The 27,392-nt window shown below is 38.8% G+C and overlaps 1 protein-coding gene across 4 annotated transcripts in view; it reads left to right on the top strand.

Annotated features, from left to right (window-relative positions):
• The window catches only part of LOC134529661 (glycogenin-1), an 82,238-nt gene that overhangs the window by 29,947 nt on the left and 24,899 nt on the right, over positions 1-27,392 (top strand). For 2 of the 4 annotated variants that reach the window (XM_063363980.1, XM_063363982.1), the window contains exons 4-7: positions 1,134-1,296; positions 7,478-7,604; positions 12,048-12,228; positions 25,864-26,565. In XM_063363980.1, the coding sequence (XP_063220050.1) occupies positions 1,134-1,296; positions 7,478-7,604; positions 12,048-12,228; positions 25,864-26,565 (1,173 nt within the window). The remainder of the gene's footprint in view (positions 1-1,133; positions 1,297-7,477; positions 7,605-12,047; positions 12,229-25,863; positions 26,566-27,392) is intronic. The other 2 variants (XM_063363981.1, XM_063363983.1) reach the window with 1 other exon arrangement.

A 27,392-nucleotide genomic window follows, 5' to 3' on the forward strand; every position in this document is an offset into this window, starting at 1 on the left:
TTGGTATCTAACTAATAAAAACAGGAGTTTTGGTTTTCAGAAATTTGTTTTGCCACTTCTCCATCAATTTTTTCCATTTTTAAAATTGTGTTATTAACATATTTTTTTCATTTCCCTTCATATTTTTCAATTTGAACTTTTGGTGTTAACCTACTATTGTTTTAAACACCTGCAGTCCTTATCGACTTATGTTACTTCCATTTAATTTTAATTATGTGTGTTGTAGGTTGTTAATATTTTTTTCCTTGACGGTCTCTAGGCATGTACCGAAATCCATTATGTTTACCAAACATAAACAGGGTATTTCCATAACCATTCATGTTTTATTATGAACATTTATGATTATGCAACTTTCATCATTTTTTACTTTTTGGATTCCTCAATGATAGAGTAAATTTTATTCCTATTTCCTTAACAACTGAAGAAAAATTTCTAAAGAAACATTGCTTGATACAGAATATAAAAAATAACTGGCAGCCAATCACGACTTGAAATTTAACTATAGTGTGGCCACATTTATTTGGACCATTTCGTAGCTAAACACTGATATATATACCTGTAAAAGTAAGTTGAGAAACAGTCCAGTACTAATTACTGGTTAGAGAGATTCTTGTTTTAAATTTATCACATGGTAAGAAAACCAATACTTTAATACAAATTGTGAAATGGACTATAAGTAGGGAACTCGTTAACATTAACCACGTTTAAATGATTTACATTTTTATTGGGTGAATTGTTTGTGCAGTAGGATGTGGAGTAGCAAGGAAAGAGTCAGGAGTCAAAATACGGTTTTCCGGCCCTCTCCGTATAGATGAAAGCAAGGGCACTCCTTGCCCCTCCTGGCTATCATATATTTTCCAACTTCCCTGACCAACGTTGTATCATTATAGATTTACATGTAAGATTTGATATGACCCACCATAGTGTCAAATCATTATATGTCTTCATATTCTTCAGATGTACAAACCGACACCACTTTACATTCATGTTTGTTTTAATGTAAACTGTGCATGCCAAAATTTATCAGAGGCAGGTGCTAGGTTCCAAAATTTTGAGCATATGTATTTGAACAAATGACCTGCAGATTGATTTTACCAGTTTTTTTACACCCGAATGTTTATCTATTTTCTCAGGTTGTACGAAACTGTGACGAATTGTTTGATCGTGAAGAATTGTCTGCAGCGCCAGACGCCGGATGGCCTGACTGTTTCAACTCTGGTGTGTTTGTGTACAGGCCATCTCTCGAAACTTTCAGAGCTCTTCTCTCGTTTGCTGTCACTCATGGCAGCTTTGATGGTAAGTGATGAATCAAGTCTAGAATTTATAAATCTAGCAATAATAACTAACAATTTCATGTTTTTCATATTTTTCAATTACTAATACACTTGAAAAATTCAGTTTCCATTAATGCCATGTGAAAATGGACAGTCAGGTTTAGACGAATACTTCTTTACCAGTTTTAATTTTAAAAATGTTTAACATAGTTCACACTCTCTTAGTGTCTACATATAGGATATGGCTTATCTTAGTAAAAAAAAATTAACTGTTAGTTATTTAACTTTTAAAAAGGGATATATTGGAAATTTGTTTGGAAAAAAAGGTGCTAGAACAAGGTTTCCCAACTACCAACTACTGTGATGTGGTACGCTAGTTTGCTGTGAAACCTCAGTGGCGTGCCATGAGAAATTAGTATCTTCAAAATATAAATAATAACTTTGTGTATTGCATATTAATTTTCAACATAACCATTTTGAATTCTACAGTAAAATGAAATTTTTTTTATCATTCTAAAAAATTTTAACCCAGAAAAAAAAAGAAAGCAACTATGTGTAAAGAAATGGTGTAGAAATATATATAATGTGGCATCAATTTCAGCAATTCTTTGTGCATTGCTGTGACCCAAAGTGTTTGTAAAATGCTATGCTAGAGCGACATGTCAGTGTATTATGACAGAAAATTTAGGGTACCTGTTTTTTTTTGCAATCGCGTAACATGTACTCAGGTTAATTTTATTTTCATAGCAGTGTAAAACATAATTTTATTTTAAGATACGTTCATGTGAAAGCGAAAATGGACCACATGTAACAGTACAGAAAGTCGTTTCTTGGAAAAGAATCTAGACTGGTTAAATGAAGAAGTTTATTTACCTAGTGCCGCAGATCCTTTATTAAAAGGGCGACCGAGTAGAGAATTCGGGGAATAAAGTGACCGATCAAAGCGCCGAAAAACAATAGAACTTAGAAATAATGTTCCTGTAGATGATTTGACTTACGCAGCGCAAATGAGTAATCGTGCGGCAGGCAATAATGATGTGGCTAAAGTACTTTAAGACATAACAAAGTCTCCAACCAGAGCAACAAAGTTTCGCAAAACAGTCGCTGCTGGTAGTCAATGTACTACTACCAAAAAACACTCGCCGGAAGAGGCTTTGGCAATATTTGTGGAAGCTAACTTATCAATGAGTCAGTACGAAGGTATACAGCATGCTAACAAATATGTGTACCCCTGTTATAATTATGTTCAAAAAGCAAAACAAGATTGTTACCCGAAAAAGAGCGTCGGTGAAACGTGTGCTGAAGTAAAATTGCAAGATTTGGTGGATCACACAAAAATGAGATTGTGCAAGTATTTAGAAGTATTAGATGCCTATAGTCATGAAGCAACTAAAGATTTTGTGCTAGTCTTTAAGTGGGGATCTCAGCAAAGCCAATACAAACAAAGATTTAAACATAATGAAGGCAGTGATGCCAACATTTTCCTCAGTTCCCTTGTGCCTTTAAGATTGTCTGGTAAAAGGTCATCTGGCAGAATCCGTGTCCATCGTCACCTAGATTCTGCAGGCCTATTAGAATTTGATTTATTAAACAGAACAAGGACATCACAAACGAAGCGATTGAATACATACAAAAATCATTCAAACAATTTGATAGCAAAAAATATCAGCGAAAAAATAAAAATAAAACACTTGTTACTTCCTACAATGGTGGACGGAAAAGTGTGCAACGCAGCCACTCACACTGAATCGACAATGCGCTGCTATATATGTGGTAGCACGTCAAAAACTTTTAATGATTTATCAATAAGAAGCACGGAAGATCCGGAGACTTTCAAATTCGGATTATCCATTTTGCACGCTAGGATTCGATGCTTTGAATTCTTTTTACATTTATCGTATAAGATAAAGCAGAAGTATACAAAAGTCGCGTCACAACTAAAAATGACAAAGAAAAAATAAAAGTCGCCAAAGAAGAAATCCAAAAACAATTTAAGGAAAAAATGGGATTGCTGGTTGACGTACCTAAAGTTGGTTATGGTAATACAAATGACGGCAATACATCCCGTAGATTTTTCGGTGACGTTAATGTAGCAGCTGCCATTACAGGGATAGATCTCGAAGTGATTCTCCGATTTAAAATAATATTGGAGGTGATATCTTCGGGTTACGACATAAATGTCTAAAAATTTGGTACATACACCATGGATACTGCAAAGTATTATGTAGAATTGTATGCCTAGCAACCTATGTCACCAACAGTCCACAAGATATTAACTCATGCTCCGAGTATTATATCGCATGCTTTGTTACCAATTGGTCAGTTGTCGGAAGAGGCTGCAGAAGCGAGGAACAAATATTTTCGCCAGTACAGAGAGAGCTTCTCCAGAAAATTTTCCAGGATAGATTGTAATAAGGACGTTTTAAATAGGCTCTTGTTAACTTCGGACCCATTTTTGAGTGGCATTAGATGTAACTTAAAAAGAAAAAGACAGACAATATCAAAGGAAGTCTTAGAGTTTTTACAACCAGCTGGTTCTTTTGATGATAGTGATAACTATGATGAAATGTTGTAAGTTGTATTATTACTTTTAATAATCTGTGTCTGTTTAATATCTATTAATTTATGTACTTTAAAATTATTTCATTAATTTTTTTTGTTATACACCCAATCAAACCTGAAGGAAGTATAATTTATATGGGTTTTGCTTAGTAAACAGCTACGAGTATCTATATAACTATAATTATTGTGAGTTTATTGATATACATAAAGTTGTATTGTAACTTTTTTTAACCCGTGTCTGTTTAATATATATTCATTTTGTACTTAAAAATTATTTAATTATTTATTTTTGTTATACACCCAATCAAGACTTTAGCCAGTATAATTTATATGGGTTGTGCTTGAGTAAACAGCTATAAGTATGTATATAACTATAACTTTATTGATAGAAATAGCTTTTAATTGAATAATTAACACCTGGGCACAAAAAAACCCAAAAAAATATTTTTGGCCAGCTTTTTAGCTCAAATACCAGTCTGTGCGATGGCCCGCGCTAATGTTGACTTGGGAGCTTTTACATTTTCGGCTGCCATTTTGTTGTGTGCAAGAACGACTCAACGGACTGGCCTGTGATGCCAGCGTATGCTGTGTTAAGCAGTCAGCTGGTGGAATCGCTTACCGGCCATGGCGCGAGCATGAACATTGGTCTAGAAATTGCTTTATGGAGGCAGACGAACGCTTGTGAGCACGAATGCTCGGCCTTGCTGGACGTGAAACAGATGGCCTGCGTTTTAAATAGTTTGTTATTGGTGACGATAATGAAGCTCAAGTTTGTGATTTTCGGTCCCGCAATTACGACGCAATGTACTGTAAGTACTGTCTGCTCCAAATTTTTTATGGTGTTGGTCAGTCTGAATTATTAGCATGGTTTTGAATAATTTTGCTTGGTAATGCAAAGGAAACAACTATGTCTTTGCAAGCTCCCGGTTTTGAACAGGTTTAGCAATGATCATGATTTTGTAAAGAAGAAAATTGTATTCATTCCTAGGAAGTTGCTATTTATAAAGTGCTGGGTTAAACTTGTTTTGGCAAGGAATACATTTTGAGGGGCCCCAAATAAACTTTGTGATGTTTTGGATATTTTTATAAAAAGTATTAAGAATGTTTTTTAAGAAAATTTTTATTAATAATTTTTCTCTCATTTTTTAACAAATTATTTAGTTTTTAGGAAGGTTTTTGGTGTATTTTAATTAATTTATGCAAAATTATTTTAATATCCTGGCACATTTCAATTCTCAAATGTATACATAAATTGTGCCGGGTATTTTTTTTTATATTTAATATTTTTATAATTGTATTGGGGAAGTCCAGTGGTAATGGTAAAAATGTAAGTGAAAAATCCAGTACACAGTTGATAAGCTTTTGAGTACGAACAACTGTACCTTCATTGTAGCAGAATAAATTGTCATTGGAAATCATTTTGCGATGTTTTGAATTTTATTGTTGGCCCAATTCAACAGCATAGCTTTTGGTTAACCTCTTTTGCTTTAATTTTTAAACCAACTCCTGGCGGAGGTATTATGCAAAGTAACAGTTTGGAATTAATTTTGAAATTAATTGAAAATAATTTAAACATTCTCTGGGTATTCAGATTGTGTGATCGGCCTCTAAAGCAGAGGAGAACACACACATTGAACATCCCTGCCAATTATCCCCAGCTCAAGAGCTTAACAATTGCCTCAATGGCAATGTAGCACCTACCTCTTTAGTTTTGGAATCTAAAGTTTTACAATTCTGTAGCGTGTACTTTTAAAGAACTAAACCCAAGTAAGGGCTTCATAAGGCTAGACAGTGAGATACACATAGGTAGCTAATACAAATTGCCTGCAGCTGGTATCATTGCTAACATGCTTACAATGCCCCAGTCTGGTACTTTAGGTACCCTCCCACTTTGCACTGTGGGTTTTAATTCCCAGATCATGCTCATAGTCTGACCAGGGCTGCCACCGTCACCCCGGCTGTTTACTGGGACAGGTGGGAGCTCTGTCGCCGCTCACTGCGTCTGCCGTCATTTCCCAGGCCTGCTTTGGTATTCAAAACTAACCACTGTCACCGCACAACTTACTCAGTTCTGATCATAGCATTAGTAGCAAACATCAAAGCAGCCGGTGTTACCCCCAAGATGCCTTGGTTTGGCTGTGTGAGCACCAGCCATCCCAAAAACTGGATCCCATTCCCTATGAGGTGGAGGTGCGTTGGACTTCACTCTTCTCTTCATTCACTCCTTCCCCTATACTTCTCACATTTCTTATGTCTTGATCCTTTGTCTAAGCACTTTAGTAAAAATAAGCATAGAGCAGTTGCAAATAGTGGATACAGATTTTTATGTATAATTTTGCTTATTATGTATAATAATTTACCTTATACATATAAATCTGTATAAACAATATAAAACATTATAAGAAAATTTTATTAAAAGGTCCTGAAGTACTGAAATTGGTTCTCCAGATATTTTTAGACACTTTGTCTATGCAAATTCTGGAGTCGCTCAAGGAAATACATTATAACTGGTGAAATTTCACATTTATATTGATAATATTGCTGGGCTTTTAAATTATTATTTTGGTTCGTTACTTGTTGATTATCTAAAAATATACTTATATTTAAACCTTCCTTTATTAGAGATCTAGATATCATTTTTGATTCCAAATTATATTTCCATAAACATGTTAATTCCATGGTCTCATCTGACATTTATCAATTGAACTTTAGCCCTGATAAAATTTATTATCTAATATGCATCAAACATTGATTCTATTCTTTCACTTTATCTGGTTTTAGTTTTTAGTATGATGTAAAATAGAATATAGATTGGTAATCTGGAATAACATCAATAAGTCTGAGAGTGACAAGCTATAAAACATTCAAAACTAATTATTGAAAACCTTATGTCATAAGAACTTTTCGAAACCATATTAATTTCCCCTTGTATGTAGAACACTATTACATTCACTTTTTGTTCATAACTGCTTTAATTCAAATATTAATTGTAAATACTTTCTTGAAAATACATGTCTTGTAGTCCCTCAGTTTAATAGTTGCTGACAGGCTTTATTTTGCACTCTCCACTATATAAATGACATTATTTACAAACTTATTACTAATCTTAATAATATAGATAAACATGTTAAATTTTTTTTACAGTAAAATTTGCATGAAAATGCTAAGCACTATTTTTTATAAATAAAATTACTATCAGGCCTTAATAAAATAGTTATATACATTTCATTAAAAATTAATAACTTCAATGCTAAAGGATGGGATGTGTCTACTGTACAGTATTTGGTTCTGAGTTTTATTTTTGAACTGAGTGTATTGTCACAAAAATTCTGTGTATTTTGATTAGTTAAATATGGTTATTTTGAAAATTAGTATGCAATACACAAATTTTTATATATGATATTTTTAAGTTAACAAATTCTCATGGCATGCCACTGAAGCTCAACAGCAAACTAGCGTACCACAGCACAATAGTTGGTATGTGGAAAACCTTGCTGTAGCACTTTTTTTTCTTCCGAAAAAATTATTATACATTACCCTTTAAAAGTTAATTGAGCTGCTTGCAACTGTTTTCATAAGATCAGTGATTGTGTACTTCCCTGACATTGTGAACAAAATGTTGTCTTAATTTGTTTACATAGGTGGTGATCAGGGATTGTTGAATTCTTTTTTTGCTGACTGGGCAACAAAAGATATTGCCTTTCATCTGCCATTCATCTACAATATGTGCTCAAACGCTGTGTACTCATATCTTCCAGCATATAAGAAGTAAGTATTTTTAAGTAATTATAGCTACGATAGTGAAAACCTTTTAATTTTAAATCTGCTGGTTGAGGTTATGCAAACAAAAGCAGCCCTTTACATGTGCCCAAGTAGCAAAAAAAAAAAAATGGCTGCGCTTCTGAACTTCTCAGTGGTTGGCTACATGACTAGAGGTGGGAACAAACAGTTGTGCTACTGCTGGAGTAATTGTGTGTTACGGTGCATGAGAAGCACTGCTGTAATGTGTTAGTTAAGTACAGGCAATGACAGTGATAATGAGCAATAATTTGACTTTTTTTATTATTATGTTGCAAGACATTGAACAATGTATGAAATACTGTTACTTGTATTTTGTTTTTCTTTGAGGTAGAAGAAAAGTCCACAAACTCATACGTCCGCAACCATAAGTACAAAACATTCAGTATTTGTACTGAACAAATCACAAGAAAATTTATAAAAATATGATTGAAATTTTTGTAATAAGGAATGAAATAATTAATATGACACCATAAATTATTACCTTACAATGTTTATATTTTATGCATCAGTTTTCAGGGGGAATCCTTAGTACATCTTGTAAGTTGAGTTTAGTCCGTATGAAGAATATCGGTGAGTCATAGTCACACTGATGTCATCTAATGCCTGCCTCTTACTTGCTAATGTCTTCAAACTATCGCCGAGCGACTTCATCAAGTCCACTGGTTCAGCTGCTTCAGTTCTTGCTGAGCGATTCATCATATCTACTCGTTCAGCGCTTCTACTTATTTACACTTAAACTTTACTCAAAACTTCCATAAGTAAAAACAAATTGTCTATTAATGTCAGAACACTAATGGGCTTACCAAAATCACTAAGTCCATGGAGGCGTGCAGCGGTAGCATGTCAGCGATGACTGCGGGCGGCAGCGGCGTGGAAAGAGGTAGCGTGTCGTTGCTTGTTGATGTGGGTCTCTGCTTGCTTGGATCGCCGTTCCCCTGAACAAACTTTTGTTCTTAAACTGTTCCTTAACTACCTGTATTCCACATAGCACAGACTTCCAGCAACGTGGCGGTCAAAACACCCAGACCATACAGTGATAGCCCGGGTTGTACTGAGTGAAAACCGTTATATGCATAAAAGAGGCTCACTTTTTAGCTGGTGGTATCCACACAGAGATCAGGTGTAAAGCACAATATGTTATCCAAGGCAAAAAGTTCTCCTATGACAAGTAGTCAAATGCACAAATACTTCTCAAAAGAAAAAAAACAGCTGTGATTGATTATAAAAACATAATTAATCTTTAATAAACTTATATAGAAAGTGAAGAGGGCAAGTGACTTGGTTTGTTAAATAGTGGTTTCCGTCTTCTTTTTTTAACAATACTTTCTCCTGTTTCAATTTAATAGGTGAAATATTGTAATAGAAGATTTAGAAAACTAAAAAAAATATATATTGACTAATATCCGTTATCTAAATTAATGTCAAGTCCCATGCAATCTTATTGTTTCTGACTTAAAAATTTAATTTTGCTTAGCCAATACTGTTTTGTAGTGATGATAAAGATAATTAGAGAATGACTGGATTGAGATTGACCTTGTGGGTCCGTCGGTGCCCCTCCTCTTGGTTCCGCAACTACCCCTCTTCGTGGTTCCGCAACTACCCCTCCTCGTGGTTCCGCAAATACCCCTCCTCGTGGTTCCGCAAATACCCCTCCTCGTGGTTCCGCAAATCCCCCTCCTCGTGGTTCCGCAAATCCCCCTCCTCGTGGTTCCGCAGCTACCCCTCCTCGTGGTTCCGCAGCTACCCCTCCTCGTGGTTCCGCAGCTACCCCCCCCCCTCGTGGTTCCGCAGCTACCCCCCCTCGTGGTTCCGCAGCTACCCCTCCTCGTGGTTACGCAGCTACCCCTCCTCGTGGTTCCGCAGCTACCCCTCCTCTTGGTTCCTAAGCTACACCTCCTCTTGGTTCCGCAGCTACCCCTCCTCTTGGTTCCGCAACTACCCCTCCTCATGGTTCCGCAAATACCCCTCCTCGTGGTTCCGCAAATACCCCTCCTCGTTGTTCCGCAAATACCCCTCCTCGTGGTTCCGCAAATACCCCTCCTCTTGGTTCCGCAAATACCCCTCCTCTTGGTTCCGCAAATACCCCTCCTCTTGGTTCCGCAAATACCCCTCCTCTTGGTTCCGCAAATACCCCTCCTCGTGATTCCGCAAATACCCCTCCTCTTGGTTCCGCAAATACCCCTCCTCGTGGTTCCGCAAATACCCCTCCTCGTGGTTCCGCAAATACCCCTCCTCGTGGTTCCGCAACTACCCCTCCTCGTGGTTCCGCAAATACCCCTCCTCGTGGTTCCGCAAATAACCCTCCTCGTGGTTCCGCAAATACCCCTCCTCGTGGTTCCGCAGCTACCCCTCCTCGTTGTTCCGCAGCTACCCCTCCTCGTGGTTCCGAAGCTACCCCTCCTCGTTGTTCCGCAGCTACCCCTCTTGGTTCAGCAAATACCCCTCCTCGTGGCACCGCAACTACCCCTCCTCGTGGTCCCGCAACTACCCCTCCTCGTGGTCCCGCAGCTACCCCTCCTCTTGGTCCCGCAAATACCCCTCCTCTTGGTTCCGCCAATACCCCTCCTCTTGGTTCCGCCGCTACCCCTCCTCGTGGTTCCGCAGCTACCCCTCCTCGTGGTTCCGCATCTACCCCTCCTCTTGGTTCCGCAACTACCCCTCCTCGTGGTTCCGCAAATACCCCTCCTCTTTGTTCTGCAAATACCCCTCCTCGTGGTTCCGCCAATACCCCTCCTCTTGGTTCCGCAGCTAACCCCTCCTCGTGGTTCCGCAACTACCCCTCCTCCTGGTTCCGCAACTACCCCTCCTCGTGGTTCCGCAACTACCCCTCCTCGTGGTTCCGCAACTACCCCTCCTCGTGGTTCCGCAACTACCCCTCCTCGTGGTTCCGCAAAAACCCCTCCTCGTGGTTCCGCAAATACCCCTCCTCGTGGTTCCGCAACTACCCCTCCTCCTGGTTCCGCAACTACCCCTCCTCGTGGTTCCGCAACTACCCCTCCTCGTGGTTCCTCAACTACCCCTCCTCGTGGTTCCGCAACTACCCCTCCTCGTGGTTCCGCAAATACCCCTCCTCGTGGTTCCGCAACTACCCCTCCTCGTGGTTCCGCAAATACCCCTCCTCGTGGTTCCGCAGCTACCCCTCCTCGTTGTTCCGCAGCTACCCCTCTTGGTTCAGCAAATACCCCTCCTCGTGGTCCTGCAACTACCCCTCCTCGTGGTCCCGCAGCTACCCCTCCTCGTGGTCCCGCAGCTACCCCTCCTCTTGGTCCCGCAAATACCCCTCCTCTTGGTTCCGCCAATACCCCTCCTCTTGGTTCCGCCGCTACCCCTCCTCGTGGTTCCGCAGCTACCCCTCCTCGTGGTTCCGCATCTACCCCTCCTCTTGGTTCCGCAACTACCCCTCCTCGTGGTTCCGCAAATACCCCTCCTCTTTGTTCCGCAAATACCCCTCCTCGTGGTTCCGCCAATACCCCTCCTCTTGGTTCCGCAGCTAACCCCTCCTCGTGGTTCCGCAGCTACCCCTCCTCTTGGTTCCGCAGCTACCCCTCCTCGTGGTTCCGCAGCTACCCCTCCTCGTTCCACAACTACCCCTCCTCGTGGTTCCGCAACTACCCCTCCTCGTGGTTCCTCAACTACCCCTCCTCGTGGTTCCGCAACTACCCCTCCTCGTGGTTCCGCAAATACCCCTCCTCGTGGTTCCGCAACTACCCCTCCTCGTGGTTCCGCAAATACCCCTCCTCGTGGTTCCGCAGCTACCCCTCCTCGTGGTTCCGCAGCTACCCCTCCTCGTGGTTCCGCAGCTACCCCTCCTCATGGTTCCGCAGCTACCCCTCCTCGTGGTTCCGCAGCTACCCCTCCTCGTGGTTACGCAGCTACCCCTCCTCGTGGTTACGCAGCTACCCCTCCTCGTGGTTCCGCAAATACCCCTCCTCGTGGTTCCTCAAATACCCCTCCTCGTGGTTCCCCAAATACCCCTCCTCGTGGTTCCTTAAGTACCCCTCCTCGTGGTTCCCCAAATACCCCTCCTCTTGGTTCCGCAACTGACCTCTCCTCGTTCTGCAACTGCCCCTCGTTGTGGATCCGTCACTGACCCTCGGGGATCCGCCATTGCACCTCATCGTGGGTCCGTCACTGCAAGTGGAATCGTGGCATACTCATGTTTGCTCACCAATTCCATCAATGCTCCATTCTCATCTCATTATGCGTCATCATCTATTGACCTTGATGTTAACATTACATTAAGCATTCATTCATTCATAATGTAATTTTTTCCCCACTTATTTTAGCTTCCGTATTTCTTCTACCCATACTTCCTTGCTAATAAGTGTTTTTTTTCTCTCTCATTTCTCTTAGCAAATCTATATTTTTAAATGTTTATAAAAGATTATGAATTTGTTTTCATGTTTCCAGTTATGGCGATTCTGTGAAAATAGTGCATTTCATTGGTCCTAACAAGCCGTGGCTCATGCACTTTGATGTGGAGACTGGTTGCGTCCATCCTCCAGCTGGGTTCCACCATGTGCTTCCACTCCTGCAGAAATGGTGGGACATTTTCTTTGCCTCCGTGCACTCGAGACTGTCTTCTACGATGGTGAGTCCAACTCTTTGCTCTTTGGCAGGCGTGCCTTTATAAGTGCAACATTGTGCTACCAATTACAATAGTAATCACGCAGTTTCGTGGGAAATATAATGTAATTGAACATTCTGGAAATAAAATTATATTACATGCAAGAAAATTATACAAATTTTTTACATTTAAAATTTAATCAATATTTTCAGAAACACATTAATTGAAAAGCAGAAGGCTGCTAGTCCCAGAATCTTATTACTAATATCTTGTTTTTTCTGTTAATAATATCCAGCGTTAGATTTTCTCCTGCGGTTATGACTTTTAAAACACATTATGCTATACACTTTAGCAAATTTATAGTTTTCTAGAAAATATTAGAAAATATGTAGCTATACGTATTAGAGTTAGGAAAAATATGTTATATTTGATATAATATTATTTAAAATGAACCTAAAATTACAACAATTTTAGTTTGTGGTATAAGTTGTATAATATTAATAATGTCCTTAGTAAAATTATAGTTACCTGATACTACAGAGAGGAATTTATTTTAACCTATAGCCATAGATAAGTTGTATAAAGATCTTAAAAAAAGTGTTTCATGCTAGTATGGACAGTCATGGTTATAAAACGTGAGCGCATTGGTGGAGCAGGAAATATTTAAATCCTGCTTGGGTATGTGAGCGTACTTGCCATGAGCATGGGTGAGTGGCTATGTGCTGCTAGAAAAAACCAAGGCTGGAGGATAAAATGTGCAAAGTGCAAACAAATTGTAGTAACACTTGTTTGCATTAATATACCATTATATCTTAATTAAGAAAGTTTGTGTTGGAAATACTAATTATAAATCATGGAGTGCCGTGAAAGAATCTACATTAACATTGCTCCAAAAAATCCCCAACTGAAAACCAAGACTATTTTCTTATTCTGTCCATATTATCTGAGTTTCTGCTTATCCGAGGTTGCTGCTGGTCATGTTAACTTGGTTAATCGAGACACTGCTGTATTTACTTATTAATCAACTAGCTTGGGTTATTTTAGTCATATTTTAATATTTTTTTAGCTGTGAAATAGTATTTTTTTTAATTTTTATGTTTTATGGTTTTACAGGGTTCGTATGCCTCCTTAATATCCTCAGAAAGTACTTAATTTGTCTTTAATTGAATATGGGGCCTTCAGAGTCCTTAAATTTCATTAACAATTTATAGTCTCTTTAATAAAGACTGATTGCAAGCAATATAGATTTGGGAATTTTAATGTTCCTTTGTTTCCGACTTGGCAGCAAACATTATTTGTCCATGCGCAGTACTATTGGCGAAGTTAGGGTCACATGATTAAAAGTTATATTTAAAAAATAAAAGAAATATGGTAGCATCAATCGTTAGCCATTATAAAAACTGAGGAGTAGATAAACACAAGCAGCATTACGATAATTCTGTAGCATCACTGCTGTGTCATTTCTACTACCCTGCCCTCTCCCCTTCCGGTCGTTACAACTAACATATAGCATGCTACGCTACGTACCTATCCCCCCCTTCCATTACCACAGTCCCATTTGACCGTTAGTTTGAGTGGCATCGCAGCTGACGCACTCTCTTCCTCCATCTGTTCCCCCTTCACGTACCTAACTATTTCCCTCATGCAATTGGAATTTTCGTAATGCTTGAAAATTTTAGCCCCCTCAGCAAAGAAGTTTTACTTTAAAAATGTTTTGAATAATTTTGTGTACTTTGTATATCATCTTTAAACTAAAAATGTGTATTTTTACTGCATTACTTTAAACTTATAAAGTAAATGTAATTAGTGATCTAATTGAATGCCAAGGCTGCAAATTTCAGAGATTTCGAGAGATGATTCTGGACAATAGGGGCTTATCTGTAAGAATTTAACTAACCAACAAAATTGTTTTTGGTGCATGGAGTATTCAATTTTTGTTGTTTTCTTGAGGGATTTTTTGTTACACAAGTAGTTTCCTACCTCTTGATGGTGTGAAGGTGTTGAAGCAAAGGGGTCCGTGAAAACTACTTAATTTCTGGCTTCACAATGGAAAGTAACACCGAATACCTTGTCCAAACTACAGATATTGTTTGCTTTCCTATTTTAATAAAAACTCCATGGTACAATTTTACACATTGTAATTCTGCTCAAAAGATTTTAGTGATGCCAATCCTCACCACATGAGATTAAGGCATTACCGATCACGGCAGAGGACCCTGTCCTCTGAAACACGTTACAATTTTAACTGGGTAGAAATTAGTTTTTGCAAGGATACTCTTAACTATTTACTCTGACAAAAATTTCAGTCATTTTCAGTTAGGTGGTGGTGAATTAGATTTTGTAGGGGCACCTGGACAATGCAGTAATTAGCACCCATTCATTTAGTTGTGCCCTGGTGTCCACAATCTGGAAAGTCAGGGAAAACCAGGGAGAAGTCAAGGAAAGTCAAGGAATTCACTTGAAATCCTGGAAAAGTCCCTAGCTATAGTAATTTGACAGGGTTGCACCAGGTATAGAAAAAAGGGAAAAGTCAGGAAAATCACAAAAATTTCTGAAATATTTTCCTGTGACTGCAAAATCAAACGGAAAATTCAGTTGATTTTCCTTTTCGTTGATCTCTGGCTTTTTACTAAAACGAGGGGGGTGGGGGGGAGTTGAGACCTTTTTTCACAGGTTTACATTCAAGTTCGATAGCCTACATTTAGATAATAAAATATATCAAACAAAAAATCAGACTGAAAACGGTTTGATGTCTGTGAAAAAAAATACATCATGAATAATTTAGACATTCAACACTAAAACATTAGAGACAAAGCAGCACAAGGGGCTATGAAGTATGAGATGACCACGATCAATAAATCTGCACGGGCGTCTGTATAAAGGGAGTGACTTATAAAACTGTTTTTCAATATCATTTAACCTCAACTTGTGAGACTGGCCACCTCATGTATAGACACAATTAATGATCATACAGTAACACCTCATTGTTGGGATCCTTCAGGGTTCCCGAGAATATTGTTTTAAATATGGGAAGGGGGTTGTAATAAACCTTTTTTTGACAGACTGACCCATCTCTACAACTGTACGTTAAAATTTGCCTTTTTTGTCACCAAGTCTGTGTTCGGTTGTTTCGTTCACAAGTTTTCAAAACTAAAAATAAAATTATTTTAATAGCATATATCTTCTGAAAAGAAAAGATACCAAAGAAAAGCTTATTCAACCACCTACTGTTCACCAAAATGAGCATAAACATGGCCAAATTTGCAGCGCAACTGTATCTTTTAACAATCTTTAAGTAATTTGTCACTGATTTCTTAAGGAAACTGAAAGGAGTTTTCAATTTGTTTGGTATTCTGGCTTTTACCATTCAATCAATAAAAATGTGAACAACTTGTGGTTTTCATTCGTAGTTGAAAGGACCCACCACTAAATTAACTAGTAATACTGATTAAGTTAAAGCTAGTCATTATTGGATATTGTTGCATGTGTTATTTGTTGTGTTTAATTAATTATGCTACCCTTCTTTCCTGGAGTTGAAGATTGCCGAAGTGGACTTGCTTATTTCAACTGCTCATTTTTTGTGACCATGGCTGTTCATCAAGAAGGCAAAATTCTGTCCTAATTCTTTTTAGCAATAATCATAATACTCCAGTTCTACTTTTGATCCATGGTTCGGTTTTGCTGTTTGTGAGTTTTTAACAAGGACCATCATGCATATTTCTAGACATTAAACTATGAGGGTGATAGTCTTTGTTTGGTATTAGTTTCATGTAGTATGAAGTTTGACATATGAAAATCATCTTTTTAATGCATAGCTTTCCTAGGCATATATTAATCATCATCTCAATTGGTATTACATAGTTTTTAGGTATGAAATTAAATTTTCTGCAGTACTGCCTATGTGGTGTAATATTTAGTTGCAGCATCGTAGTAGCATTAATTCTAAATTTGGTTTTTGAATATCCTTTCCTTAATTTATTTACGATGGTACAGATAGTGTATTATTTTATATGCTGTCAAAAAGTATGTTACTTGTAACAGTGTTTAGTGTTGAATGACACCAATGTAGTACGTCAGCTTTAAAATGATAATTTTTTTAAATGATTGTGTAATTAATAAATATGTATGTTGAGTTAATTTACTACCATTGTACTATTCTTGAGTTATATTTTGAGTTTATTAAAGATTGGATTATATAAAATATGCCATTTTATTCTTTATGCTGCTTTGGGAGTGCAATACTACTGAACCAACTAGAACTGTAAGTATTTTTGTGCATGGCCAAGATGCCGGTTCTTAAAAAAATTGATTTTATTCTACTATAGTTTAACAATGTGTGCATTGTGTGTATGAATTAGATAGTGGCAGTTTTAAGTTTATATAGTTTGATAAAATGCTTCTGTAGATCATGAACTTCATAGTGGCAACTATTTGATGTCTAAGAACATTAATTATGTTCTGACATAGTTAGTTGTTTGCTTGCACAGGTACAAACTATACAATGAAATTTTCCTTTTTCATTCTTCTTAGGGCATGTTCTAGAAATTTGTCGTTTCCAGAAGATGATAGCCAATTAAGCTTAGTGAGAGGTCAACTTTTCTCTATATTTTTACGTTTTAAATAACAATATTAAGGTGTACAATTTTAATCATAATTAGTTTTTTATTGTTAATAATGTTTTCCTTAGTAAAGAATCACTATTTTTTCCTTTCCCTTACACAAGATTGTACCTTATGTGTCCCATAATATCACTACAAATATCATTCACCTCCTTATCCAGGCTGGTAGCACGCTGTTTAAACACAGAAACACCTGCAGCACATGTTCAAACGTCACAAGTATGTAAAAAAAAAAAGCAAAGAAGGTTATAGGTAAGGAGGGAGATTGTGGCTCCAGTGGGCATAGCTGTGGACAATGTCAACTCCCCCCCTCCCCCCTCCAGGCCAAATAATTAGCCCGATGTGAAATATACCTTTGACAGTTGAGTGGATGTGTTAATGTTTACGTATTGCTGGCTCATTGTGTAAATGTTTACAATTTGCCGGCTCATCACGTTGGTGTCCTCAAGGCTGTGGTTGCAGGTTTGGCGTAATGTTAACGTTTTTTAGAATTGTCACTACAGTGTTTACATTTGTCGTGCAATGTTTATCTTCTGGTGTGGTTATGCCAAGCTAGTATGGAGTTGAGGCCTTGGCATCCAGCCCATCATTTTGCAGCGCACAGCACCTCTGTACTTGCGCTGTTCTCCGTGGTCATAAATTTTACTTCAGCACTGGTACTGGTACTTCCGCTGGCTCGTCTGGGATGTCTCTTTCCATTTTATGCTCTGAGGACTTCTCAACAACTAGATGGAAGTCTGAATCCTCATTTGAGTAGTGGAATGGCCACATCATCTCGTCGAAATCGGGTGTCTCTGGCCTTCGTTCTTGTTGCTTGGCGACCATATCAGTGGCATGGACGTGTCTTGGGTGGTGATGTGTGTGGCATCTGGCCCAACCTTTTACGTGAATTCGTGGAAAGGCATGTCTTCCCCGTCTGTCTCCACAAATAAGCATTTCAGCTGGAGTATGTCGAGTGAGGTGACTGCCTCAGTCTCGAAAAAATCCCGGAACTCTGCCTCCGAGTTGTCTGCTGGTGTGGATGTCACTGCACACATATGATGTTGACTTGTTGCATCTTTGAGTGTTTTGGGTCCACTTCTCATTGCATTGACTTGTTCCTCTCCGTCTTCGTGCGCAATTATTATTACGTTCCAGTGGTACTTTGTGGCTCGGTCGCTTGGTAGCTTTACTGTGACCGCTGTGGGTCCAGGTTCATGCAAGACCAATATAGGTCTAATCCATTTAGGTGCTAGGCCTGAGCAAAAGTTTGTATGTCGACCCAGGAGTGGATGTAGGTGTGCATACACCAGCTGGCCAGGTGGAGGCTCAGGTGGAGGCCTTGTTGTGACGAGTGTGTGTTGTTCTTGGTAAGTCAATTGTGTGTGTCTGGCGGCATCATGTACTACTACAATGGTCTACACCTGCTCTTCTGGTGTTTTCTCCGCATTCTCCACATATCCATCTTGCACACGATACTGTCTGGGTAGGGGGAGTTTACGTCCCTTTAGAAGAGTGGTAGATGTTGCACCAGTAGCTGGTTTCACGAATCATCATAGGCAGTACACAGATTTCTGAAATTTGCATGTCCCATTGTGTGTGGTCCTCCACCAGCTGTATTTTCTGTTGTATTTTTACCTCCTGATTGCTCGGGGTTAGAACACCGGTGTATTGTGAGCTTTGATGCACCACATATCTCGTCTGTCCATTTATGTTCCAAAAATTGTGACACATTTTCTATCAAAATGATGCATGAGTAGCCCCATCGTGTGAAAAACTCTGTGTTTAAGACGTGTGCAGTGGTGCCAGTGTGAAAGTTTGTCAGTGGAAAGGCCTCGACTCAGCGTGTGATAAAATCGTTCATGACCATTAGGAACCTTTTTCCTCCGGTCAATCTCGAGTACAGCCCAATTTAGTCCAGCACAACCGTGTGAAACGGTTTTGTGGGCTGTCGAGGTAATTGTTGTTCTCGTCCGTCTGGTTGCAGTCTCTTATGCTGCTGACAGTGCCGACATCCCTGCATGCCGTTTCTCACTATACCCTTCGCATGTAGCCTCACCGCAGCGACGCTTGAGTTATAGTGTGTTCATCCATGAGTTGTGCCGTGCGTACGAACGCGTCCATATCCTTGAGTTCTGCCCCTAGGTAAGTTGGTGTAGTGGTGATCTCACACAGCGCCTCTTGACTGAGGGTGTGCAGGTTTCGTGTTCATGTACAAAAGTGAGTGGTGGGATTTGATCCCATCCCATGTATCCTCGCACGTCAACCGTGTCATTGGAGTTACATGTCAGTTCGTCAGCCTACTCATTTTGTTTAAGGGAAAAGTGTTCTGCTGTAAAATTGGGAGCTGGCTAAAGCATGGCCCACCACGTCAACTTCGAGTGATGCATCTGCATAGTGGCCAACCATTTGGGCACTGCCTACGCATTTGCAAGATAAAATGACGTCCCTTGAAGTGCGGCCAGTACCTTCTAAAGGCCCACACTATGCTCAAACATTCCAGCTCGTTAACACTGTACTATTGTTATACATTTCCAAACTTTGCACTTGCGTACTCAAATATGCATGGTTCGCCCGTGTCCCTTAGCTGTAACAAATTGCTCTTATGCCTTCCTGGCTTATGTCTGTTTCCATAATTGCTTGCCTCTCCGTGTCTAGTTAGTTATTTGATCGCGACTTCCATTTTTGCTGTCCACTGGTAGGGTTTCGTAGGTAACAGCTGTTCAGTTAATGACACAGCAATGACAGAGAAAGGCGGTGCGGCATATAATGTTATTTTATTAATTGGTTTAAAATTGGTGAACAAGTGTAAGGTCCTGTCCTTTTCCGCTAGCACAATTTGGAAATTGTTCTTGCTTTCGCTGGGTGTGACACATCCGTCCTGCAACATCTCTCACACTTTGTTCTGGATGGTTTGTTTATCAATGTGCCCTTAATTACCTGGTGGTATGAACACTGGGATGTGGGGGTGCATTTGAATGGGATGCTCTGTAACAGTAGCACATCTCAAAGCATCAGCATTCGTGAACACTTGCCAATGCTGTACGTTACAACACACTGGATTGTGGCATGTTGGGTGTGAGGGACACCATGTTTGAATGAGTAGAGACTGACCTTTTTTTTTTTGTGGTGGTAGTTACCATCCGAAGCTATGCACGGTACGGCAGCCTTGGTTGCCTACGTGTATGCAGCTCTCTTGTGCCTCGATCATTGTGCCTTGCAGGCTCAAACATTGATCACACACGTCCACGTGCTTGGCATGACACCCTGGGTGGGACAGGCGTCTCCAGTGGTTGCTTGTTGGGAGTCAGCCTGATCTGGACTTGATCAGCATCCCCTCGATGAGTCATGATGCAACATAATTGTGGTAGGCAGCAGTGTCAACGAGACCACTGACTGCATGCCTGTTGACCACAACAGGTATATAGCATATGCATAGCTGTTCACCTTCCACCATGGTGATGTGACCCAGGATTGGTCCCACTGTTGTTTCTCTGGCTGCTTGGGGGTGACGGGATTGATTAGTGTGCTGTCCCCTGTTGTCCGTTTCCCGATGTGTTGTTCTGTTCTGGTGCTGGCTGGTATCAGTTGCGCACTGGACAGTGTTTGTGCCAATGGAGTGTGCCACTCACTCGGATATGTGTGGCGCTGCGGTGGTGGTCCTATGCAGATTGCGTCATGCCGGTGGTGAACGTTCTTCTTACCGACTGTTTTCGAGTGGTGGGATGTACGGCACTACGGCCTTTGCGTCAGCTATCGTCATGGTTTCCGTCTGCGTTGCCTTAGCTGTGTTCTACGGTGCATGCATACTGCATGAATTCTTCGGCTGACTAACGGGTTGTGTGATGTAGATACAATGCTATGGGTGCATTAACTCTATAACACACTCCAACATGCCTTCTGGTTTACTTTCTGGGAATATTTATTGGTATAGTCTGACTTTATTGGCAATGATCGCCTCTGCAGATCCCGTCAGTGCTTGCTCGAGACAGTACAGCTCCATCCTAACCTTCATCTTAGCTTTCACATCCGTGAACTGCGCCTTGAATCGCTGGTCATATCAAATTCACCAACAAAATGTCTCACCACGTCTTTGCGTCAACCCTGAGCACATTACTGAATTACCGACGTGCCCTGCTCACTCCGCGTCTGGCATGCCGTACCGTAGTCTCGTGGCACACACGCATGAACTTTCTCACATCGTCACGTATTCTGCATGAAAATTCGGACAGCTTGACATGTTCCACGGGACATTTATCTTTGTTGTTGTTCTACTGGTCTTGCCTCGGAGCTCAGTGGAGAGTGTTGTTTCGTGCATCACACATCTGCGCAGTTGTGCCAACTGCTTCTGAGAAATGTTTGTTCAGTCTGATACATGCATTGCATGTGCTTTAACACCCGGCAGTTTCTGCACCATATGCCTTCGTGCGCCTGTCCGTTGCAGTCAGTCACTGCACTTACGGTGTTCTAGTTCGATTTGGTTTTACTCTTCACGTGAAACTGTCCACACATGGCTCGTGCTGCTCTAAGATGCACCCATGATCCCACCTGCGTGCCTTGGTCACACACATTTTACACAAAAAAATGCAGTTAATGTTAAACGAAAGTTCTGGCTTAATTCCAATCGACTCGGTGCTTAGTTTTCTGTCATCTACCATGACTGTGCTTGTTGGTAAGGTAGATGTTATGTCCTTCGTTCTTCGCTACTTAAAACCGTGACAAATACATTACATATACTCTACACCTCGATGACTTTACATGTTCGGAATTTCCTACCTGCACTCACCATGGCCGACTTCTTCGAAGGTCTGTGAGGTCTAGGTGGTCTTGTGAGGTCTAGGTGGTCTTGTGATCAGCAGTCCTGTTACTTGCACTTGGTACTGGTCACCTGTCTTTGGTGTTTCGCGCAACAACTGCACATAGCACACGTTCACAGATCATTCGATTGGAGGTTGCTAATCTGTCTCATTCCACATTTTCGGGCAACATTTGATTTATACGTGCAGTTATTGCTGTGTAAGGCTCCTAGACATGATTTCAACTGTGTTTTTTCCCGCTGCAGCTAAACCAGAAACTGCATAATCAATGACAATTTTTTTTTTTAAATTAATTTATGAGGTTAAAATTGTGTAACAAACGTAAAAGTTATTGTATTAGCTTGAAACAACATTTAACAAACACCCATTCAAAAAATAATCTTAATGTAGAATAGTCTGATCAACAATATTGTTTAACCAAACTTATTTATCACAACACACAAAAAACCGAAAATGCATTAAAGACATTAATAATATTGAAAGCTTCATGCATCTCTACAGATTTACCTTTAAAATAGATTGTTTAAACTATGAAGATACTTAAACACATTTATATATATTAATGGATGTTTATGATTTCTAAAAGTCAATGTGGAAGAGGGTTATTTTCAGAGACAACATAACACATTGCTTCTTGGTAGCTGGAGCTTTACTTTGTCAGAGAAATTATATTGTGTACTCGACCAGAGAGAGCTTTGTCTTGTGTTATTAAAGAAGACAAAAGTTATGTTTGGCTAAAATTAAGGTAAAATCATCCCCGCAGCAATTTTTGGGTAAATATTCTTCAGACTGCTTGTATTAGAGTGCACAATGCAGGTCTCTCAAGAATGCACTGAGCAAATTAATCAAAATCAAACATGTAAACAATTGATCTAGAATAGCTAACCCAGTAGGAACTGACAACTGCTGCGGTACAACTGCACAGTGTGACATCACTTATTTCCGACTATCTGGTCGTCCCGAGGTGCTGCAACATGATGCAGCAGTGTTCAGGGGCAGCGGCAGACCTTAACATGTGTGACAGGTCGTTTAAATTCTTGTGGTATCAGCATCCAGTGAAAATGGTTCATTAGGCCCGCAGTAGGAGATAGCACTTGTTTGTATTGTACTCATGTTAAATAGTAGCAGGCAGGGTTCAGGGTTCTTCTCATTTCATGATGCCATTGTCGATTACATGCAAGTCATATTTATGTGGATTCCTTATTTTCACTGGACTTTGGTCATTAATTTTGTATATTCGTTTCCTGAAAATATAAAAATAAGGCAGTATGTGCAACTTATATTTTTCTTACTTGTATTTGCAAGCAGATTTATACAAAACTTATCGGACATTAGTAAAGAATCCTGTTGTGAGTTAAGGCCTGGGCTCCTAGAGGGCCAGGAGTAATCTATACTAATATTATAAAGCTGAAGAGTTTGTTTGTTTGAACGTGCTAATCTCAGGAACCACTGGTCCGATTTGAAAAATTCTTTCAGTGTTGGATAGTACATTTATTGAGGAAGGCTATAGGCTATATTATATTATCAATAACATTAGGGATCCTTACTAAAAGTCCAATTTAGAATAAAATGCGTTAGATACAACATGCAGTACACATACGAAGTGTGTGTTGACAATGCCGCAGGCACTAGAAGTTTATTTCCTATTGCCTATTAACATTGTTGCCACGCACTAGATGCCTTATCATTCTTAATTTTCCCATACAAGTAAAAAACACCCGTGTGATATCAACAACGAAGCAATCGGTAACCTCATAAGAGTTCAATTAGTATTTAAATACTTTTTATCAATTTAAATCGCAAACCTAAACTATTGTTTTTATTACTCTCTCTGTGTTTAATTTGTTTTTTTATTGCCCTTTTTTTCAATTATATATATTTTACAGACTTGAAACTTCACTGTAATGTTCCTTATGTTACGCAGGATGACATTTTCCGAAAATTAGATCCCATGGGTGGTTAAAACAAGGCAACAGTGGGTACTTTGTCTGCATGAGAACAGGATTTTGCATTGTTCATGCCTTCTGCCTATCCATGGCAACGGGCATCGCGCGGCAGTGGCGTACCCACAAGGAGGGGCATGTATAATGAGCGGTGCAAAAGTGATCTGCCTGTAGACTGCCGTAGCGAAGTACGGGTACATCAGTTGTACGTTGCGTGCACGAGTCGGGAAACCATCGGTGCTATTCATTTTCTCTCCGGTACATTATACAGCATTGTAATAAATTTTCACTGAATTTCTTTTTATTTACCATTACTGTAAATGGGAGATGTGGCTTAATTTTTTTCCATTAGTATAGCCGTGCGAAGCCGGGTTGGGCAGCGAGTATAATTTAATTATGAAAGATTATTTAATTTTAAATAAAAACACTTAAAAATAATTACTTTCCATCTGTAAAATAAAAGACCTGACTTATGCACAAATCTAAATAATGGTAGACACACCTGGAAAACTAAACTAAACAACTATATTGTAAATAATATTGAGTACCAAATAAATATTTAATAAGTAATTTAACTTAAAATTATTTTTTAGTTATTAACCTTTAAATAGGTTGGTTACTTAAACTCTTTTAGGAATTTTCTGAACTAGGATGTGGATAGGAAATGGCTAACTACATGCAACTTTTGTTCTAACTATATTTATTATTAGATCAAACATAGTCATAATGTACTTATCTTTCAAAATGTTTTCTTTAAGTAGAGCCTTTTTTTTATTAAATACAAAAAATTTTCACTTAACATTAAAAAGTACAATTAAATTAATAATTACAATAAGTATATACATAGAATATAACTATACATACTTTTATCAACCTAATTAAGTGGCTGCTTAAACTTGAACAAATGTAAAACTAAAATTTGCAGCAATTTTTAAACCGCTAATATTAGCAGTACAAAAATACAAAAAAAAAAAAAAACTTTTATGTTGATAGACACAAATTAGTTATTCATAGTATGTTCTGATACAGAATTATAAGAAGTGTTAGAGTAAATGCATTGTGTTGAATCTGCTAACAGGTTTTTTTTCTAAAACACTTTTTATTGCACTATTTAAAACATAATGACATGTCCCAGCTCTAATTTACAGCCCAACCTGCTCATTAGGTTTCAGTGAGCAACTTCTAGCTTTCATCAGAAACAATACTGCCCAAAACCACAACCCCTTGTGAGGGGTGCTGAATGCATGTCGCCTTAAGCCAAATGTCTGATTCCCCTTTCCACCATTAATAAAAGCTGAGTGTGCAGTCGTACAATTATTTAAGTCATAGAAGATACATGGTTCCATGTTTTAACATCTTACTGTATATTTTTGACTGTGTACCTGAGTAAAATAATACAATTGAAATTTTTTTATATTTGTAGTAATTTCACAATTTGAAATTATCTAATGCATGAAGTTAATCCTCTGATTTGAGCATCTTGCATTAAATATTCATTGAGAATTTTTTGGGTGTTGTTTGGCATGTGTTTGCAATTGAATGCACATATCTCTGAATGTTTAATGGAGAATTTTATATAATTTGACAGTTTTCTGTTGTAAGTCTGCGCTTCCATATTTTATTTAAATATTTTTATATCAATAATGTTTTATGTGTACTTTTTTAAATAAAATGGTTTTATCAAAATAAGTTTTATTAAAAATTCTTTGCATGAGAAATATCAAGATTAATTTCTGAAATTGTCATTATTGTAAAAATTAAATCAAATTTAATAAACATAGCATGAGTATCATATATCTGACAAAATTAAACTATTATTGCTTGGTGTGTTAAAATTGCTTTTGTACATAGTTTTCTTTTCAAAATAGTTGACTCTTTTTAAAGTATTTGTTAGAAAATTAGAGTTAGATTAGACAATATGATAAATAGTAGAATTAAAGAACCAGAATTTCCACCTGCCCAAATTCATGAGTTTTTGCTGTAGAATAACTAAAATGTTCTGCTTATTTTGGAATGTTACCATATCCAGCTATGGAATTAACACAATTAACATCTGTGTTGGTGGACGGTGATTCTGGTTCACTCCCCAAGCTTGTCAGATGTTCAATCACAAACATTTAAATAATTGTTAATTTTTTGCATAGTTTTCCTGTGCTCTTATGTTGTAATTTTCTGTATCCTAAAATCAGGAATATATGTTTGTGGTTGAATATTTGGATTTTGTGGCATAGAGTTGGCTTTGTAGTGTTCTTGACAAGCACTTTCATTGTTTCTTTTTTCTGTGCATGGCTGTTAACGTAGGCCCGACAGGATACCCCAACAGTGTCTCGCCACGTTGCTGACTCCACGATGGGACTGCATTCCCAGCCAGACGAGGACTTTTGCTATGGCCACTGGGACCCTTGGGAAACTATTGACTTGGAACAGACTGTATCGCTACAGCACGTCCCTCCAACTAACAATCACTTGCCACATCAAGAACCTGCAGTACATCATGTAGAGCATATAGAACCCACGCATACACTACATAGTCCTCATTTTGTGGCTTTCAATCATGCACATGACACCAATGCCCATGACAAGAGTTTTTCTTCAGGTGACTTGCACAATGGTGACAGTGGTGGTGGCCTGCAAAATTTCCACATTGTTCCAGTCATCGAACATGACGCATCTTCCAAAAGTGTTGCCCATGACGTGCCACACAACTCGGTCGTACAATTAAACAATAGTTTATGCAAAACAAATAGTGGTGTTATCTCTGAAAACAAGAACAGTCCCACATTTGCATCCAGCCCCCTCTCTGAATCGCATGGCACACTTCTGCACAGCGCTGCACAGGACAGCATGCCACCTAGCACAGCACACCTGGCTGATCCCTGCCTGGCCATGCATGTCGTGAACTCTGATGCTCCTGTTGTGTGTGCTAGAATAACCAGTCAGGGTGAGTGTCTCGTAGACGAGACCGCAGGCAGCAGCAAGGCATCGGATCCTAGTCCAAGAAATGTGAGTAGCTACTGTAGTTTCTTTACTTAAATGTGTCTTTTCCCAATGTGCCAGTACTAAATACAGTAGACTCCCTATTATCCAGGTCTGGGTTATCCAGTTCGAGGATTAACCGTGCCATATTTCACTTAAATAAACCACGAAAACAAAAATGATTTTTGACCTTTTATTTCCATGCGCGCACAATGACACCACTTGTGTAGCATTAAATACAATGCAATGAATTACTAATGCAATAAATTAATAATGTGACGAATCAACAAAAAATATTTTGCTTTTCCTCAGTAGCTATTTGCTTCCTTCATTCATAATTATTTCCGATGATGCCCAAGTGTTCAACAAAAGTTTATATTCCGTTATACTGCATGTCAACAGCATCTCTGGAAAGAAAAACCTGAAGCTTTCATGACTAGTTTACCTTTTGTTAGTGGCAAATCATGGCAGACACACATTTAGTAAACAACAGTCAGGAATTATGTTAACATATTAAATAATCTTTCTAATAATATAAAACGTTAAGGTTATGCTATTTAAATTCTTATTAGAATTGAAATATATCTCCTATATCAATAACATTATTATTTCGTAATTCAGAAATGTTAATAACACCTACGTAGAAATGTTATGCCCAAGCCTTATTATATAAAAAATGCCGTACGTGAATTATTAAATTTAATTTTGGCTGGTTTAATCTCAATGTTATTTAATATTTATTCAAATGTACGTCTAATGTACTTGGACATTTGTAAATTAGTATTGTATAATAATTTTAACGGAAGTTTAAATGTTAGCGGGCAAGCATATTTTCCCGATTGGAAAATAAATTA

This window comes from Bacillus rossius, chromosome 2 (assembly GCF_032445375.1).
Source record: "Bacillus rossius redtenbacheri isolate Brsri chromosome 2, Brsri_v3, whole genome shotgun sequence".
Lineage (NCBI taxonomy): Eukaryota > Metazoa > Arthropoda > Insecta > Phasmatodea > Bacillidae > Bacillus > Bacillus rossius.